Source organism: Oncorhynchus keta, chromosome 8 (assembly GCF_023373465.1).
Source record: "Oncorhynchus keta strain PuntledgeMale-10-30-2019 chromosome 8, Oket_V2, whole genome shotgun sequence".
In the NCBI taxonomy this organism is placed as follows: Eukaryota; Metazoa; Chordata; class Actinopteri; order Salmoniformes; family Salmonidae; genus Oncorhynchus; species Oncorhynchus keta.
In genome coordinates, this window is record NC_068428.1 from 14,433,266 (window position 1) to 14,454,079 (window position 20,814).

Genomic DNA, 20,814 nt, shown 5'->3' on the forward strand with positions numbered 1-20,814 from the left:
AGTTAGCCTCCATAGTTGTGGATTAAAAAAAACAAAAATTGACCTATAGATATTGCCTCTCGAATTATCTGGAGTCATGGGCCTTATTTCAAAGTAATTAAAGAGAGTGGTTGACTGAGATTCTTTATCACTTCCTGTGATACGTGGAAAATAGATGATTGAGCGTAGGTAGGTAGGTTATCAAAGTTCTGTGCTTTAATTCGGCAGAGCAATTTAAATGGTTGATGTTTACAGGTTATCTATCACTGAACCCAGGCCCTGGCCATTCTATTTTGTTGTTTTCCAAGTGGAACTTTTCCTTTGCTACCTTACACACTAGTGCTCTCACCTTGTCATGTACGACTTGTGATCTACATTCATATTCTTTATAGCCGACCGCAGATTTTTTAGGAACAGCAAATCTCTTCTGACTTAACTTTGATCAAAACAAACACAAAGAAATATGTGCAAACAAACAAATATATCCCAAATCTGCCAATTTTTATCCGTGTTTAAAATTACCCAGAACTTAGAGCTTAGCCAGTAGGGACAAAGAATCACAGCAGAGCAGGCGTTGAGACTATTGCCACTGATGTCATTGGACTTCTAGCTCTAAACTGTCCCTGGCCTGGAATCCACATGGTCGTGACTCCAATACTCGGGACCGTGGTTACCAGGTCACGCTCTGCCCTGCAAACACATGTCGAGCACTGAAGAGCTCTCTTTTCTCTTTCCCTCCAGACTCCACTCTACACTTGAATCATCATATTTAGGTAAACATCCCCCCTACATACCCCTTATGCTGTGTGAGGACAACATCCACCAGCCTTCCTTTCTTCCTGCTTCATCTGAATCAAGGAAACAAAGAGGCTTTGTGAGATTTCCCCTGCTACCTGGGCAGAATCCTATTGGGTTTCAGTGAAAGGGATGAATGCCGGGTTGAGTGGCGCTCTCTCTATTGTAAACGTTGAAACGTTACACCGTTATCTACTGTAGATGAAAGAGGCAAACTGTGAGTCATTTTTGATGTTGAGTCATTCTCCCAGGATGGGAGACATATTAACTTGAAGAAGTCGGTGACAAAATAGCTGTTTTTTTTGTTGTTGTTGTCAAGCAAGGTGGAATGTTGCCTTGCCCCTGTGTTGTTGTCAAGCAAGGTGGAATGTTGCCTTGCCCCTGTGTTGTTGTCAAGCAAGGTGGAATGTTGCCTTGCCCCTGTGTTGTTGTCAAGCAAGGTGGAATGTTGCCTTGCCCCTGTGTTGTTGTCAAGCAAGGTGGAATGTTGCCTTGCCCCTGTGTTGTTGTCAAGCAAGGTGGAATGTTGCCTTGCCCCTGTGTTGTTGTCAAGCAAGGTTGAATGTTGCCTTGCCCCTGTGTTGTTGTCAAGCAAGGTGGAATGTTGCCTTGCCCCTGTGTTGTTGTCAAGCAAGGTGGAATGTTGCCTTGCCCCTGTGTTGTTGTCATGCAAGGTGGAATGTTGCCTTGCCCCTGTGTTGTTGTCAAGCAAGGTTGAATGTTGCCTTGCCCCTGTGTTGTTGTCAAGCAAGGTGGAATGTTGCCTTGCCCCTGTGTTGTTGTCAAGCAAGGTGGAATGTTGCCTTGCCCCTGTGTTGTTGTCAAGCAAGGTGGAATGTTGCCTTGCCCCTGTGTTGTTGTCAAGCAAGGTGGAATGTTGCCTTGCCCCTGTGTTGTTGTCAAGCAAGGTTGAATGTTGCCTTGCCCCTGTGTTGTTGTCAAGCAAGGTGGAATGTTGCCTTGCCCCTGTGTTGTTGTCAAGCAAGGTGGAATGTTGCCTTGCCCCTGTGTTGTTGTCATGCAAGGTGGAATGTTGCCTTGCCCCTGTGTTGTTGTCAAGCAAGGTTGAATGTTGCCTTGCCCCTGTGTTGTTGTCAAGCAAGGTGGAATGTTGCCTTGCCCCTGTGTTGTTGTCAAGCAAGGTGGAATGTTGCCTTGCCCCTGTGTTGTTGTCATGCAAGGTGGAATGTTGCCTTGCCCCTGTGTTGTTGTCATGCAAGGTGGAATGTTGCCTTGCCCCTGTGTTGTTGTCAAGCAAGGTGGAATGTTGCCTTGCCCCTGTGTTGTTGTCATGCAAGGTGGAATGTTGCCTTGCCCCTGTGTTGTTGTCAAGCAAGGTGGAATGTTGCCTTGCCCCTGTGTTGTTGTCATGCAAGGTGGAATGTTGCCTTGCCCCTGTGTTGTTGTCATGCAAGGTGGAATGTTGCCTTGCCCCTGTGTTGTTGTCAAGCAAGGTGGAATGTTGCCTTGCCCCTGTGTTGTTGTCATGCAAGGTGGAATGTTGCCTTGCCCCTGTGCTCATTGTCTTTCTCCAGGAGCTGTCAAAGTGTTGCATTTACAGCCTGATGAAATTCAAATCTGGCCTTCGAGGGTATAGTACTGTAGATGCAACTTTATCTCTGTCCTGCTACATACAGAGACAGCCAAAGCTGATCTGCCCTCAGGTACTCCAATGCTGAATAGCTAAAAAGACTGAAGCATGGGAATACATGTGCTGTTTCATTGGAAACTTCAAAGAAGAGACTCCATATTGCAGTGAATCTTGTACAGGAGTGGAGATTTCGTAATGACAAACACCTGAGGCACAACCTTGACCCTGCTCCCTGACACGATTCGTTATTTTAGTGTCTCCGGTTTTCCCATCAAACCTCACCGATCTGACTTACCCTTGTCTATGAATGTGTCACGGTGTCTATCGAAAGTGTTTCCTTAACCTGAATATGAAACTTCTTATATTACTTCACAAGACCCAAAGGGAGGACTGTCAAGATTCAGTTTCTTATTGTAAGCTAAGCTCGTGAGTTATATCTGAACTAGACTGCTGTAACACTCTTGTTTCTGCCCTACCAGGTGTTCCAGATAGCCTATATGATTCTGAAGGCTGCCAACTCCCCCAGGCCAGGTAACTGGGTGCTGGAGCGTTCCCTGGATGGGGTGACCTTTACCCCCTGGCAGTACTATGCCATCACAGACACAGAGTGCCTCACTCGCTTCAACATCCTTCCCCGCACCGGACCGCCATCCTACACACGCGACGACGAGGTCATCTGCACCTCTTTCTACTCCAAAATCCAACCCCTGGAGAATGGAGAGGTGAGGGGTCAGGGGGTCCGGGTAGGGTCACTGAAAGGTCGTAGGGGTCCGCTGTGGCGCAACAGCTACAGGGACTTGTTTCTATGGTAGATGTGATTGTTTGTTGAACACTTCAAACTGAAATCCAATTTCAATTCAAATGCACAACGTAAATACATGGATTCCATTTCACGATAATATATTAGATTCACCCATGGCCCACATGAAATAAGACCACCAGCACTTTCATTCACTTGCTTTAATGGGCAATGTATTGAAGCCATTTGCTGCTGACTTGATTGCCAGCTACAGTAGTATTTAAGTGCCCTGGTGGTTTAGTTCAATTACACGAGTCAGCTTTGAAATCACTCACCAGCTGCTCACAATCAAATGGACCTAATTAAAGTTGTGGTGAGCACAGTTGCCCTAATAGTGGACATCTTGTTTAGGAGTTAGGCATACAGTCTAGGCACGTAGCACATTTTATTTCATGGTGTGCTTTGTTGATGTCAAGAAATGCTTTTTTACATGTTTGTTTTCATTGAGGATTTGGAATAAAGAAAGTCTACTTCACACAAAGAAGAAACACACACACACACACACACACACACACAGAAATCAACCCACCCACACACACTCCACAAAGGACAGCGACGCTGCCTTGATCCGTTGTGGATCGGAGCAACTCCTTTTAATTGTGAGAGCCGATTGCAGTGTGCTCTCTCTGACGGTAATTAAGCAGTCCAGTCCACAGCACCACCGTCGAGCCAGTTCATACTGCATTATCACCTACATAACTCAGTTCTCCCTCCTCCTTCCTCCACCTACCCTCCCAGAGCCCCCCGTCCTCCCCCCACCCACCCCGCCCAGGCCCCCCCTAGGAGCTCTTGTCAGCCGGCTCCTTTTAGGTTGTGACAGGAAGCGTGATCACAGCGAAATCCTAAGTGAGTCGTAGGCCGGTGTCAACACATCGCAGATCTCATATTGAAATGTCACTCTCTCTGACTTCTTCAAAAACAGCCAAGCTAACCACACCGCCTTAATTAGCAGGCAGACACGGTTAACCCTTCACAGCTGCAACCAAATATTTTTTTTTTTTTACCAGGTCCATTAATGTGTTGTCTTCTTACCTCAGCAGTGGTGTGTTCTGAATGTTGCAATGGTGCTGTTTTTTAATGGATTGTCTGTGTAGAGATTGAATTGAGTCTTTGTTAAATACAGTATTGAACAGGGGTCATTAAATATCTCCCTTTTCCTTTATAACAGACTTGGCGTCTTTTTGAATGTATCAATCAATTACTAAGAATCTGTACCATTCGGTGCTTTGTCTCAATTTGCACCCGGGGCACAGATCCACACCTCTCTGATCAATGGAAGGCCGAGCGCTGATGACCCCTCCCCGACTTTACTGAACTTCACCTCCGCACGCTACATCCGCCTGCAGTTCCAGCGAATCAGAACTCTCAACGCTGACCTCATGACCCTGGCCTTCAACGACCCCCGCGATGTTGACCCCATCGTGACCCGGCGGGTAAGAACGACCCAACATGTCGGTGGCTACGCATTACCATCGACCTTCATATAGCCTCATGTATTCCATCTGTGAGCCACGACCATATTCATTTTTCTTACCCACCACCCTTTTCCGAATCAGTGAAATGGCCGTGCGGCACGTTGATTACATTGCGCTCACCAGACAGATGGGTCTTAATTAAAAATGTCTATAATTAAGAAATCTGTTCCTTTCTGAGCAACGTCCACCTCATCATGTGTTGACACTATCAGTCACCCAGCGAGCTCCTGTGTGACGCATAATTACCGGACAGATTGCAGGGTTTATTTTGAGCTAGGAATTTTTCATTTATAAAATACTGCTCAATTTAGTCATACAAAAGGGACTTAAATGATGAAATTGTGGATGAAATTGGCTCTCACTCGCTGAGAAATAAGTGTCTTTGAATAAACTAGACTGTGATGTATTTTTTTGTAGAAGTAGCCAGTGTCTGATGGTTGGAATATTCCTCTCCATTTCTCTCCACTTGTTGCTGTCTCCTATGTGTTTTTGTTGTTTTTTTCCCTCTGCAGTATTACTACTCTATCAAAGACATCTCAGTTGGAGGGATGTGTATCTGCTATGGCCATGCTAAAGCCTGTCCTCTGAACAACCAGACCAAGGTATGTCAATCAACCTACAAGTCTCCATCCATGACCCCTTCTCTACATTGTGAGATAGATTTTCTCTCCCTGGGCAGAGTTGATTTTCTCATTTGATTGTAACTCCAGAAGGGAGACGTGATACTCTTTGACCCGGGGCCCTCGTTTTGAAGTGCGCTCCAGTTGTTTCTTGGGTGAAAAGATCTGAGTCGTCCCTTGAGCGACGATGACACTGTAACGTGGCGTCATTTCATCCCCTGTCAGAAATTCAGCTGTGAGTGTGAACACAACACGTGTGGGGAGAGCTGTGACCGCTGTTGCCCCGGATACAACCAGAAACCCTGGATGGCTGGGACCTTCCTCACTCGCCACGTCTGTGAGAGTAAGATCACACAGTGATACAACACAGCAATACATACTGCACATACGACTGCCAATTGTATATTGAATTGTTTAGTATGATCCTATGTTATGTGATTTGGTTTTATCTTGCTATCTTATTTTGATGTTATGTAAACTTGATGGGGGAAAAAAATGTCTGTTTAATTTTTTTTTAAACTTATGGACCTCAACTTGAGAGACACCTGGTAAACAGCGCTAAACAATGTTTTACAGTTCTTTTTTTCCCGCTTGAGGTACTGTGATAATTCCATTTGTTTACTGGATCTTTCCTTTGATTTTATTTGATGCCGTCTACAGAGTGTAACTGCCATGGGAAATCTGAGGAGTGTTACTTCAACCAGACAGTGGCAGGCAACAAACAGAGCCTGAACTCCCAGGGGGAGTACGTAGGGGGAGGGGTGTGTGTAGGGTGCACCAGGAACACAGCCGGAGTCAACTGCCAGACCTGTGCTGATAGCTACTACAGAGCCACTGGGGTATGTACCAGGACTGTATAGTCCAGTTGACTAGGAGCCAAGAAGTGAATAATCAATAGCGACTCCATATCTATAGCTTTGTATCGTGACTAGGGCCATGAGTTTTTCCTGGCCTGAGCAGGAAATACTCTGGGCCCTATCATGATATTCTATGTTCCCAATAGCAAAGACGGCTTGTCAGAGTCTCCATCTCTCCTCTTCCCTTCAGTTGAGTCCAGATGACTCCGACCCGTGTCAGCCCTGTTCCTGTGACCCAGAAGGTTCTCTGTCCCCAGCATGCGTTCCAGACCAGTCCCAGGCTGAAGGAGGTATGCTCCTCTCTGTTCTCCCCCCTCCGCTGATCTAGCTGTCATATGCCCCCCCCCACCCCCGGTCTCCCTGTTTAGTGCTAAAGCCTGCGTCTCTCCTCCTGTCTGGTCCTACAGACCTCACGGCTGGATCCTGCCACTGTAAGCAGGGTTATGGGGGACAGCAGTGTGACAGGTGTACCTTTGGCTACAGCGGCTACCCCAACTGTATCCGCTGTAGCTGCAGTCTAGACGGAAGCCGAAACAAGGATCCGTGCCTGCTGCCCTGTGTCTGCAAGGTAGGTCACGCTCTCCTCCTTCTCCTTCTCCTCCTCCCTGTATCTCTATCCTCCCTTCTCCCTCTCCTCCCACACCACCAGAACCAATCCATTCGGTGTCAGGGGTGGACACATCAGCCACGACGCTTCACGACCCTCGTAGGGCCAACCGCTCCGAGTGGCCTCGAGTTCTTCTCTCTTAATTGCTCCCGTAGAAAATGTGACTTGTCATTTGTTGTTCAAATTAGCCGGCTACTTCCGCCGCTGCTATTGTGCACACTCATGTCTCACATATGTCCTATCCTGGGCAAACTCACTCTTTCACTAGCCAATTATATTGTCTGACCGCAGGGATGTCAAGGAGAAGCGGGGAACTTTGCTCTCTTCGTCTAATTATTGAGCTGTGGGGATGATGTGCAGTCAAACATTGCATTTCCTTCTGTCTCTTAGTGAGTCAGACGCTACTGAAACTTTTCTCCAACTTAAGTGCACAGGCAGAGAAAGACAGTTGGTATCTAACGAACACATCATCACTTTCTCCAGTTAGAGAAATGGCCTCAGGAGAGCGCTGGTTCAATGTAACATTTAGGATAGCTAATCATTTCTCAAGTGCCTCATTGTGAAAATCCCTACCTCAGAAATCATGTAATTTGGGGTGTGCCAGTTCCCATTTGACAGTGCCCAAGCAGCGATAGCTTTTTGCAGGCTGCCAGCCAATGTAGGTGGAATATAACATTTGTAAATTACATTACAAGAGAAAGTGGCACAATTCCAGAATGGCAACGCAATTTCTATTAGTGGTTGACTATGAGACACAAAGTCACTATTTACAATACACAGACATGGTGAGAAACAACAGGGGAATTGAATTGGCCTTGTGAAGCATAATGCTTTCATGTCCTCTTTCTTTTCCCCAGGCGAGATAAAGTATCTAGCCACTCAGAACCACAGAAACCTAGCTTGGCTACGCGGGCATGCCAAATGAATGTGCATTGCGGTTCGTTAGCCGAAGCTCAGGGATGATGGCATATAAAATGTTGATTTTGCCAAGTGTTTATCTATCTGTGCATGTTTAATAATCCAATATTCAACCAGACAATAATCGCTACCAGTTGTTACATGTGATGTTTGTTCGAAGAGTTCCCCTCAATGTGTGGTCATACTTTGTAGAATGTTTCTGGCATCGCTTAGCTTATTGTTTTTCACATTCGTTATTGTTTAATGACTTTTGTCTACTTCTGCTTGTAGTATGTGATCTTGGGAGAGAGGGAACGTCTGTCCCAGGGGTGTGTGGGCTGTCACAGTGTGTGAGTGCCTGTATAGCACATCCTTCTCATCCAGATGCTCTGTGTCTGTGTATGTGTGTGTGTGTGTGTGTGTGTGTGTGTGTGTGTGTGTGTGTGTGTGTGTGTGTGTGTGTGTGTGTGTGTGTGTGTGTGTGTGTGTGTGTGTGTGTGTGTGTGTGTGTGTGTGTGTGTGTGTGTGTGTGTGTGTGTGTGTGCGTGCTTGTGTGTGTGTGTCTGGGTGTGTCTGAGTGTGTCTTTTTGTGTGTCTGGGTGTGTCTTTGTATGTGTGTCTTTGTGTGTGTGTTTGTTTGTTTGTGTGTGTGTGTGTGTGTGTGTGTGTGTGTGTGTGTGTGTGTGTGTGTGTGTGTGTGTGTGTGTGTGTGTGTGTGTGTGTGTGTGTGTGTGTGTGTGTGTGTGTGTGTGTGTGTGTTCCAGGAAAACGTAGAGGGGGAGAACTGCGACCGCTGCAAACTGGGTTTCTATCATCTCCTGGGCGAGCGTCTCCACGGCTGTGAGAAGTGCTACTGTTTCGGCGTGGCGAGTGACTGCTCCGATTCCCACTGGACATACCATAATGTAAGAGACTACGCCAGGCCTCACTCTCTCATTTTCCCCCACAAACACAACTCATTAGTGCCTCTTGCCTGGCGCTGTGCTGCAGAGTTAACCCTCTACGGGCCGGCCTTATTAAAACAGGTTGCTGATGACAGGGTGCAGTGGAGGAGGAGGCAGAGACACACACACACACACACACACACACACACACACACACACACACACACACACACACACACACACACACACACACACACACACACACACACACATTCACAGCCATAAATCCCAAACACACTCTGACATGTTGGCAGGATAAGGTTGGCGAGGGTCAGAGGTTAATGATCTGCGGAGGGTGATTGTGGGTAAACAGGGTGGTGGGTAGGGTGGCGATATAGACAGGCGGGGGAGGTAGAGAGGAGGGGGCAGTGGAGGCAGACCGGTCACTGGATGATAGGGCCTGATCTACGGTGGGATACTGCATGTGACAGACAGCCACACATCTGTCTACGCAATTAACCTGACCTTGAGTTCTCCCTTCAAACCACCATTCTTTAACCACTATTTGTGGTGAGGGTGGTGTGGGGGGATGGTTTGAGGACGTGCGTTTGCGTGTGTGTACTTGGCCGTGTGTGTGTGTGCGACCATGTGTCTGAGGGAAGATAGAGGACATGGTGCGTGCATGCGTGCGTGCGTGTGTGAGTGTGTGTGTGAGGTCTAATCTGTTTGTGGAGAAGACCATTTTCAACCTATATGACACAAAGGAATAAGTCATATTAAGACCAAAGTGGGACATTATCAGAGGAAAGGTTAATCAGCCTGGGCCTTAATGAACATGTACCTCTCTGTACCTCTCTCCATCCTAATGACCTGTCCCTCTCTGTACCTCTCTGTACCTCTTTCCGTCCTAATGACCTGCACCTCTCTGTACCTCTCTGTACCTCTCTGTACCTCTCTCCATCCTAATGACCTGTCCCTTTCTGTACCTCTCTGTACCTCTCTGTACCTCTCTCCATCCTAATGACCTGTACCTCTCTGTACCTCTCTCCATCCTAATGACCTGCACCTCTCTGTACCTCTCTGTACCTCTCTCCATCCTAATGACCTGCACCTCTCTGTACCTCTCTGTACCTCTCTCCATCCTAATGACCTGTCCCTCTCTGTACCTCTCTGTACCTCTCTCCATCCTAATGACCTGTCCCTCTCTGTACCTCTCTGTACCTCTCTCCATCCTAATGACCTGTACCTCTCTGTACCTCTCTGTACCTCTCTCCATCCTAATGACCTGTACCTCTCTGTACCTCTCTGTACCTCTCTCCATCCTAATGACCTGTACCTTTCTGTACCTCTCTGTACCTCTCTCCATCCTAATGACCTGTCCCTCTCTGTACCTCTCTGTACCTCTCTCCATCCTAATGACCTGCATCTCTCTGTACCTCTCTGTACCTCTCTCCATCCTAATGACTTGTACCTCTCTGTACCTCTCTGTACCTCTCTGTACATCTCTCTATCCTAATGACCTGTACCTCTCTGTACCTTTCTGTACCTCTCTCCATCCTAATGACCTGTACCTCTCTGTACCTCTCTCCATCCTAATGACCTGTCCCTCTCTGTACCTCTCTGTACCTCTCTCCATCCTAATTACCTGCACCTCTCTGTACCTCTCTGTACCTCTCTCCATCCTAATGACCTGTCCCTCTCTGTACCTCTCTGAACCTCACTCCATCCTAATGACCTACATCTCTCTGTACCTCTCTGTACCTCTCTCCATCCTAATGACTTGTACCTCTCTGTACCTCTCTCCATCCTAATGACCTGTACCTCTCTGTACATCTCTCTATCCTAATGACCTGTACCTCTCTGTACCTCTCTCCATCCTAATGACCTGTACCTCTCTGTACCTTTCTGTACCTCTCTCCATCCTAATGACCTGTACCTCTTTGTACTTCTCTGTACCTCTCTCCATCCTAATGACCTGCACCTCTATGTACCTCTCTGTACCTCTCTCCATCCTAATGACCTGTACCTCTCCATACAGGTTCATTAGGATAGAGAGAGGTACAGAGAGGTACAGGTCATTAGGATGGAGAGAGGTACAGAGAGGTACAGGTCATTAGGATAGAGAGAGGTACAGAGAGGTACAGATCATTAGGATACAGAGAGGTACAGATCATTAGGATACAGAGAGGTACAGGTCATTAGGATGGAGAGAGGTACAGAGAGGTACAGGTCATTAGGATAGAGAGAGGTACAGAGAGGTACAGATCATTAGGATACAGAGAGGTACAGATCATTGGGATACAGAGAGGTACAGGTCATTAGGATGGAGAGAGGTACAGAGAGGTACAGGTCATTAGGATGGAGAGAGGTACAGGTCATTACACACACACACACACACACACACACACACACACACACACACACACACACACACACACACACACACACACACAGCTTAATGTAAAAAACATGAGGAAAAGGCACTTTATTCCACATTTGAGGATATTCACTTGGCAGATCTATTGAAGAAAAAAAATGAGAGCGACTAGAAAAAAACAAAACATGATCATAGCCTGGCAAGGGGAAGCGTCTGTCGTATAAATCGCAGGCTGCCAGACAAGAGTGTTCATTGTGATTTAAGGAAGAGGGAAGCCGAGTGGTGTCAAACCATGATGTATTTTCCTCTGTCTCGCACATAAAGAATATAAATCACCGGAAAATATCTCAACCAAAATCGGACTGTGGAATATGTTTTTCGATACTTATCTCAACCCAGGAAGAGTCGTCTCTGTGTTCATTGGAGGGGAAAAAAATAGCAAATGAGTTTTTTGGGATTGTCACAGTTTTAATGACAGTTGATGGCAATACGTAGGCAACACTACATGGTAAAGCCAGAAGCAGAATATCCCAATATTTAAAGGGACAAATCACAAATCAAAGAAACCTTTTATTTCGTAAACAACAGGTGTAGACTAACAGTGAAATGCGTACTAACGAACCCTTCCCAACAATGCAGAGAGAAAAACGTTCCTCCATCATAAGGGTTACATAACAAGGACATATCATAGTGTCATAAACAGTGAGACGCTTTCTGCATGCATTGATAGAATCAAACCCTTATGCTATGTGTTTCTGTTCAGGAGACATCCATGGCCGGCTGGTCCCTCACAGCAGAGGATGGGGAGGGGAAGGTGTGGCCCGCCGCCAGCAGAGACAGAGACAGGTCCCAGACACTCAGGATCGATAACCAGGAAGCCAGGAGACACCTTCCTGCTATCTACTACTGGAGCGCACCTGGAGAGTACCTGGGCAACAAGGTCAGCCCACAACAGCCCTCTTTATCACACACCACACACACACACACACACACACACACACAATCTATTGTTCAGTCTTAAGTTTACTCTTTATTAGTTTCTTCCCTCTTCTCCTCATAGCCTTTGCATGTCTTCCCATCCCATTGTTTCTAACTCATTATTTTCCTCTCACTGCATTCTGGGGGAAAGCAATGCTTCGCTCCATGAACTCTGTAATAATATATTTTTTCTCTTACAAACGTCTTCAGGCATGACGATTTACTCTGCTCTCCCTAATGTCAAAACGGCACATCACATCATTATGAGCTTTATATAGGGGTCCACAATAGGGAACTAATGTATGTGTGTCTATGTGTTTTGTGTGTGTGTGTGTGTGTGTGTGTGTGTGTGTGTGTGTGTGTGTGTGTGTGTGTGTGTGTGTGTGTGTGTGTGTGTGTGTGTGTGTGTGTGCGTGCGTGCGTGCGTGTGTGTGTGTGCGTGCGTGTGTAAGGCAGTCAAGCAGGATTTCAGTAAAAGGATCAGACACTGAAGCAGAGAATTCTCTCATGCTAACGTGACGCTCAAAGCCCAACACAATTACTCCTGTACGTCCGTGGTGCCATGTTTCATCTCGTGAATTATCACCATTGTGACATGCATTAAAAGTGACAGCCTAGTTTCTAATGGAAAAGAGAAATTGTTACATTTCGCTCCAGTTCCTACCAGAGTTTATGACGGCACACGGGTCTCGTTCTTTCAGGCTTTATGTATTTGGGGGAGGCTTGTTGCTGTTTACTATGTCCTTCCCTCTCCAAATAGAGTTCAAATCAAATCAAATGTTATTTCTCACATGAGCCGAATACAACAGGTGTAGTAGACCTTACAGTGAAATGGCTTAATTACAAGCCCTTTATCAACAATGCAGAAGAAAAAAAGAAAAAAGAGATAAGAATAAAAATCATTTAAGAGCAGCAGAAAAAATGACAATAGCGGGGCTATATACAGGGGCAAACAGAGTCAATGTGGAGGCTATATACAGGGGGTACACTGGTACAGAGTCAATGATCAGAGGCTATATACAGGGGATACCGGTACAGAGTCAATGTGGAAACTATAAACAGGGGTACCGGAATACAGAGTCAATGTGGAGGCTATATACAGGGGGTACCGGTACAGAGTCAATGTGGAGGCTATATACAGGGGGTACCAGTACAGAGTCAATGTGGAGGCTATATACAGGGGGTACCGGTACAGAGTCAATGTGGAGGCTATATACAGGTGGGCTTTAGGGATGACAGAGTCAATGTGGAGGCTATATACAGGGTGTACCATCGTACAGAGTCAATGTGGAGGCTATATACAGGGGTAGATGACAGAGTCAATGTGGAGGCTATATACAGTGGGTGCCGGTACAGAGTCAATGTGGAGGGTATATACAGGGGCTTTAGTGACAGAGTCAATGTGGAGGCTATATGATAGGGGCACCAGTTTGCAGAGTCAATGTGGAGGCTATTTACAGGGGACATCGGTACAGAGTCAATGTGGAGGCTATATACAGGGGGTGCCGGTACAGAGTCAATGTGGAGGCTATATACAGGGGAAAGCCGACTCTGGTACAGAGTCAATGTGGAGGCTATATACAGGGGTACCGGTACAGAGTCAATGTGGAGGCTATATACAGGGGTACCTTTACAGAGTCAATGTGGAGGCTATATACAGGGGTAGAAAAAAAGAAAAAATGGATACAGAATCAAAAAGGCTATTTACAGGGGGTACCGCACAGAGTCAATGTGGAGGCTATATACAGGGGGTACCGGTACAGAGTCAATGTGGAGGCTATATACAGGGGGTACCGGTACAGAGTCAATGTGGAGGCTATATACAGGGGGTACCGGTACAGAGTCAATGTGGAGGCTATATACAGGGGGTACCGGTACAGAGTCAATGTGGAGGCTATATACAGGGGGTACCGGTACAGAGTCAATGTCAATGTACGTGGAACACCGGTGTCGAGGTAATTGAGGCAATATGTACATGTAGGTAGAGTTATTGAAGTGACTATGCATAGATAATGACAGAGAGTAGCAGCAGCGTACCAGATGGGGTAGCCATTTGATTAGCTGTTCATGAGTCTTGTGGTTTGGGGGTAGAAGCTATTTAGGAGCCTTTTGGACCTAGAACTGGCGCTCCAGTACCGCTTGCCGTGCTGTAGCAGAGAGAACAGTCTGTGACTAGGGTGGCTGGAGTCTGACAATTTTTAGGGCCTTCCTCTGACGCCGCCTGGTGTAGAGGTCCTGGATGACAGGAAGCTTGGCCCTGGTAATGTACTGGGCCGTACGCACTACCCTCTGTAGTACCTTGCGATTAGAGGCCGAGCAGTTGCCATACCAGGCAGTGATGCAACCCGTCAGGATGCTCCCGATGGTGCAGCTGTAAAGTCTTTTGAGGATCTGAGGACCCATGTCAAATCTTTTCAGTCTCCTGTGGGGCATTAAGTTTCGTTGTGCCCTCTTCACGACTGGCTTGCTGTGCTTGGGCCATGTTAGTTTGTTGGTGATGTGGACGCCAAGGAACTTGAAGCTCTCAACCTGCTCCACTACAGGCCCATCAATGAGAATGGGGGCGTGCTCGGTCCTCCTTTTCCTGTAGTCCACAATCATCTCCTTTGTCTTGATCACATTGAGGGAGAGGTTGTTGTCCTTGCACCACACGGTCAGGTCTCTGATCTCCTACCTATAGGTTGCCTCATCGTTGTCAGTGATCAGGCCTACCAATGTTGTGTCATCAACTAACTTGATGGTGTTGGAGTTGTGCCTGGTCATGCAGTCATGAGTGAACAGGGAGTACAGGAGGGGACTGAGCACGCAACACCTGAGAGGCCCCCATGTTGAGGATCAGTGTGGCGGATGTGTTGTTACCTACCCTTACCACCTGGGAGCGGCCTGTCAGGAAGTCCAGATTCCAGTTGCAGAGGGAGGTGTTTAGTCCCAAGATCCTTAGCTTATTGATGAGCTTTGAGGGCATTATGGTGTTGAACGCTGAGCTGTAGTCAATGAATAGCATTCTCACATAGGTGTTCCTTTTCTCCATGTGGGAAAGGGCAGTGTAGAGTGAAATAGAGATTGCATCATCTGTGGATCGGTTGGGGCGGTATGCAAATTGGAGTGTGTCTAGGGTTTCTGGGATAATGGTGTTGATGTGAGTCCTGACCAGCCTCTCAAAGTATTTAATGGCTAAAGACATGTCATTTAGGCAGGTAAACTTAGTATTTTTGGGTACAGGGACTATAGTGGTCTACTTGAAATGTGTCGGTATTACAGACTCAGACAGGGAGAGGTTGAAAATGTCAGTGAAGACACTTCCCAGTTGGTCAGCGCATGCTCGGAGTACACATCCTGGTAATCCGTCTGGCCCTGCGGCCTTGTGAATGTTGACCTGTTTGAAGATCTTACTCACATCGGCTGCGGAGAGCTTGATCACACAGTCGTCCGGAACAGCTGATGCTCTCATGCATGTTTCAGTGTTACTTGCCTTGAAGCGAGCATAGAAGTTATTTAGCTGATCTGTTAGGCTCATGTCACTGGGCAGCTCTCAGCTGCACTTCCCTTCATAGTCTGTAATAGTTTGCAAGACCTGCCACATCCGACGGGCGTCGGAGCCAGTGTAGTACGATTCAATCTTAGTCCTGTATTGATGCTTTGCCTGTTTGATGGTTCGTCCGAGGCATAGCGGGATTTCTTATAAGCTTCCAGGTTAGAGTCCCACTCCTTGAAAGTGGCAGCTCTACCCTTTAGCTCAGTGCAAATGTTCAAATCCATCGCTTCTGGTTTGGGTATGTATGTACAGTCACTGTGGGGACGGCGTCCTCAATGCACTTATTGATAAAGCCCGTGACTGATGTGGTGTACTCTTCAATGCCATCGGAAGAATCCTTGAACATATTCCAGTGTGTGCTAGCAAAACAGTCCTGTAGCTTAGTATCTGCTTCATCTGACCACTTTTTTCCTGTTCGCTTATGGTCGGAATACAGCTCATTGAGCACGATTTTAGTGTCAGCATTGGTCTGTGGTGGTATGTAGACACCTATGAAAAATACTGATGAAAACTGTAGGTAGATAGTTTGGTCTACAGCTTATCATGAGATACTCTACCTCAGGCGAGAAAAACCTTGAGACTTCCTTAGATATTGTGCACCAGATGTTGTTCATATATGGCCCTGTCCCACCTCACTCAAGCAGGTCCAGCTTTTCCTCGGGTTTGCCAATTTTTACAGGTGTTTTATACACAACTTTGGTGTGGTGGCACCTCTCACGGTCCTGACCCGCAAGTCCCAGACCCGTTTTTGCTGGACCCCCAAGGCTGACAGGGCATTCATGGAGCTCAAGGTACATTTCACCTCTGGACCCATCCTCGTTCATCCTGATCCAACTCGTCCCTTTGTGGTGGTGGTGGATTCCTCGGACACCAGAGCAAGGGTGGTCCTTTCACAGCGGAACGAGGAGGACAAGAAACTGAACCCATTTTCCTTTCTCTCCAAGTTGTTCTCGCCAGCGAAACGCAACTACGATGTAGGCAACCAGGAGCTCTTGGCAGTTAAGTGGGCTCTTGAGGGGTGGAGACACTTTTTGGAGGGGGCACCTCATCCTTTCGTGATCTGGACGAACCATAAGAATTTGGTCTCCATTCAAGAAGCCAAGAGGTTGAACGCTCGCAGGCTAGGTGGGCTCTGTTTTTTAACAGGTTCCGTCTCCAGCTGGTAAGGACCAGTCCATGCTCTCCCCCCACACCTGCTCCTCCGCCCCCTTGACTTGTGGATGGCTGCCTGACCTACATGGTCCGGCATCTGTTGGATGCTTGTCGGGTCCGATGGACCCTACAGTACCTGGTGGACTGGGAGGGCTACGGTCCCGAGGAGCGGGCGTGGGTGCCTGCCGGGACATCCTGGGCTGGGTCTTGTTAGAGACTTCAAACAACTACGTGGTGGTCGTCATGACTCTGCGGCTGGAGCCGCTTCTAGAGGGGGGGATACTGTCATGGTTCCTCCTGGCACCAGAGGGCGACAGAGACCGCCCTAGAGACTTTTATTGGACTCAGGTGTGTCTTATTATTTAATGATTGTGTCCCTGTTAAGAGAGGTGTGTTTATGTGGTACTTTGCAGAAGCTCAAATTGTTTACCGTGTGTGTTCACTTCCTGCGTGATTTATTTAGAGACTTGGTTTTTGTTGTTTTTTCAAGTGTACTGTGATCCTACGGTTACCGTATCTCAGTAAAGTATTATGTTTATCTTTAACCACTGATTCCTTGTCTGGTCGCTTCTCTGCATCTGGGTCCAAACACAAATATAGCCCCCATAAAAGAAATGTGTACAGCTGTATATTCACTTGTTTGACATATCAGTGGAAAAATGCATCTTAATTGCTGCCTATTCCTTTAACTTCTAGAACTGATTCTTGACCACGTATATCCTGCTTCTCCATTTAACAGGGGATGTGGTGACACATTTACAGGAGACAATAAAACCCATAAACCTGCAAACAAATCTCAAATTAACTTTTTTAGACAGAAATCTCCACGTGTTGATTGACTATTGCCCTTGTGCCGAGGGCTGCCTCCTTGCCTCCCCTGGCCAAGCAAAGTGAAAGGAATAGCACCAATTACTGCGGCTGCCTCTTCACTGAGTTGTGACCTATCATGGGTAATAGACTATTATGATGATAAATGAACCCATCTCGGTAGCGCTTGCCTGAGTCCACACTTCAGCACTTTCTCCCAGTGAGGAGCGGGGGCCATTACCCCTCGCCTTCAGATTGACAAGGCCGACGGAGCGCCGAGTGCCCAAGAGAATATGCATGGGTGGGTGCCAATGATTGTTTTACCCATATGAATGTATTTATTTACTGTGTGTGTGATGTGGGGGGGATTCATTTGTGGGCTGGGCCCCCTGTACGAGGTAGTCTTGACTGGGGACCTATAGACTAGAGACTGAGAGAGCGCCACCTATAGGATTCTAACAGAGCTCTGAGTAGACACTGTTATACTGTGCTCCTCTGTCCCACTTGACAGTATAGAGGAGGATATTCAGCCACTCCTAGCCTGTAGCAGACTGCAGCTCCAGACTGCATGCTGTGGCTAACACACCGTGGTCGTCCCTCCACTCGCTCTACTCCCTCCACACTGCAGGGGCAGAGGCTGCAGGGCACAAACGGACCCATTTCCAGGCTCTGCCACTTAAATGTCTGATGAACTGCAACAAGGAAGCCTCAAAGCTGCCTGCTCATTCAGCAGATACTGGAGCTTTTTTCATAAGTGGATCGTCTTTTGTTTGTGGGTTTGTTTAGAGTTTTTTTTTTAGAACAGAACTCTATTATAAATGTGTGGGTTGCTTAGAAACAAGATGTGTGCTTGCTTATACAGTACTTGCCAATTATTTTAATGATACTCCAACTGTGTTAGTCAAATTGCTTAGTTCTTCTGATCTATGTCTACCCCAAATACTTTAGAAAAACATGGCGGAAATGTTTCCATAAAGCACAGCAACCCAAACAAATGGTATTGGTTACAGATGGACAAGCAAGTAGGGAAATTCTTGTAGCTTTTGAGTCAGCATTTAGTCTCTGCCCCAGATCTTTTCACTTTGGACTGTCTCATTGGGGCCAGTTAAAGTGTTCCCCAGATGTCCGTGTTTCCAAGCCCTAGTTTTGGATCATCACCCACTATGCACAAACAAAAGAGGACCCCATATTGGAGGCAGTCAGAGGATCTGAGCAGAGCCCCCTCTTTAGAGCATTCCTGTGGGTGGCCGGTGGGAAAACACACATTGATGCCTCCTGGATATTAATGTCAACAGAGCCAGAGCTCGTAATGGGGGAACAGATGTCAGGATCTACGGGTTCCCGGGGTCACGGTGCGACTCTTCCCGGGGTCACGGTGCGACTCTTGTTTTCAGAAGCTCAGCGGAAGGTTGGATGGTCTGTTGTTCATTTCCTGAAAGATGGGCCCTGATTACCCCCTCCTCTGTTTTTGTCTTTCCCGCTCTCTCGCTCCATCTTTTGTCTGGGCATATTTGGTGTGGGATGGCTGGCAACTCTGTCTCTCGGTCTCTGTTTTAACACGGCCTCCCCTGTGATGTATGAAAGTGTACCCGAACCCCAAAGTCCTCTCTTCGCAGCGCTCTCTTTATTTGTCCTGTAACTCAATCTGTCCTCGTGTCGCAAAATACAATTTACTATGGTTGTTCAGAATCAGCCACTGTGCTCCAGTAGGATTGTGAGATATACGATTGTATCTGAGGAGCTCGTTATGTGTCCCAGACAAAGACATCCTACTGCGACATGGATGGTTTATTGATGTGTGTCCTGTTGTGTGTTTCTGACGCTATTTAGAGGAGGATTATAACTTTGCCACGAGTGGTGTGCTGACGCATGCTTTTGCTCCTTAACAAAAGGTTTGATTTCCCTTGCTCCTCCCACCCACAATGCACTTTACCTTCATAGACCAGCCCCTTTGTTCCACAGAGGATGAAGTGTTCTCAATGTGAATGTGATTTATGTGAAATAAGGCTTTAGCTCAAACCTTCTCCAAAACCCCATGCTTAGGTACAATAGTAACATTTCATATTGTTGTTGGTTGTCTGCCCAGCTATGCATGAATTATATCCTAAATGGATAGACATCAGCGATGCCAAAACCAATGGTTTGACAACACAAATTAATAGATGTTGTGCTTTGGTGCTGCTGAAGTGAGCTCTGGGTGTATGTAGCTCCCTGCTGTGGCTGGTCTTCTAACCAGGGTGTTGATGGTGCTTTTATTTATTTATTTAACTAGGCAAGTCAGTTCAGAACAAATTATTTAAAATGACGGGCTACCCCATCCAAACCCTAACCCGGGCCAATTGTGCGCTGCCCTATGGGACTCCCAATCACAGCCAGTTGTGATACAGCATGGAATTGAGCCAGGGCCTGTAGTGATGCCTCTAGCACTGAGATGCAGTGCCTTAGGCTGCTGCGCCACTCGGAAGCCCCATAGGCTTCTAACCAGGAACAACTCTGGTCCCTAGTTATATCCTATACAGGTCTCTTGGTCAGGGAAAACTCAGGGCCCCTCTGATAAGTGCTGAGTGGGAAGTGGTTTGCCCTCCAGGTCCAGTCTAGTCTTAGGTTCTCCCAGGTCAGATAACGACAGGGCCTTTCATTCAACACAGCAAAGCCCCACGAGCTCCCTGCTACAGCCTCAGCAGGGGGCCAGGAGAGGAAAAGAGAGCAGCTCAATAACACCAAGATAAGAGGGCCCCTTTCTAGCAGGAAAAACACAACACACACCTCTGCTTTGTTTGGAGAGCTGGAGCCAGAGGAGAGAGGATGAAGCAGAAAGAAAGAAAAACAAAGATACACAAATACAAAGGAGGTTAGGCTGTCCTGGATCCGAGAATGTGTGCTCAACTGTACAGACAAGACGCCTTACATTTTAGGAATGCAGTCATCATTGGAACAAAACACACTTGTGGCTGTGGCAAACTAGGCATCCTAATCTTCAAGAGCACAGTGCCTGTAACTGTGTCCATCTTTAAGGATCTTTGTTTAAAAGCTGATTGTAATGCGTCTTGTCTAGTACAGCCTCGTCAGTATTACTGCCAGGCATGGGTAGTGTGTCCCGCTATAAAAACCTGTCCCTTAACGATCATTACACACAGCTCGTAATGTCACCGAAGAGGAGTGGAGATTTGTTGGTGGTGTTGGGTCATTTCACACTTCACTGGGTTTTAAAGGGGACTCTAGATCATTTTAGCTAAGTATTATATCCATGCTAAGTACTAAAGCAATAACTCCTATAACCCTCACTATGCATGCAGACCTAATCTCGGTCCTTGTCTTTACATGCTATTAAACTGTAAAAGTGCATTTGATGGCGGTAAGACGTTCTGTTCTATACAGTGCAAGTTATCATATACAGTCGTTATACACATACAGTTGAAGTCGGACGTTTTACATACACTTAGGTTGGAGTCATTAAAACG

At 46.9% G+C, this 20,814-nt stretch overlaps 1 protein-coding gene across 7 annotated transcripts in view; it reads left to right on the forward strand.

Moving 5' to 3' along the window:
• lama2 (laminin, alpha 2) overlaps window positions 1-20,814 on the forward strand; it is a 148,982-nt gene that overhangs the window by 32,861 nt on the left and 95,307 nt on the right. For all 7 annotated transcript variants that reach the window (XM_052523521.1, XM_052523523.1, XM_052523522.1 and 4 more), the window contains exons 4-12: window positions 2,845-3,087; window positions 4,418-4,597; window positions 5,152-5,241; window positions 5,485-5,602; window positions 5,920-6,098; window positions 6,307-6,406; window positions 6,524-6,684; window positions 8,385-8,525; window positions 11,645-11,821. In XM_052523521.1, the coding sequence (XP_052379481.1) occupies window positions 2,845-3,087; window positions 4,418-4,597; window positions 5,152-5,241; window positions 5,485-5,602; window positions 5,920-6,098; window positions 6,307-6,406; window positions 6,524-6,684; window positions 8,385-8,525; window positions 11,645-11,821 (1,389 nt within the window). The remainder of the gene's footprint in view (window positions 1-2,844; window positions 3,088-4,417; window positions 4,598-5,151; window positions 5,242-5,484; window positions 5,603-5,919; window positions 6,099-6,306; window positions 6,407-6,523; window positions 6,685-8,384; window positions 8,526-11,644; window positions 11,822-20,814) is intronic.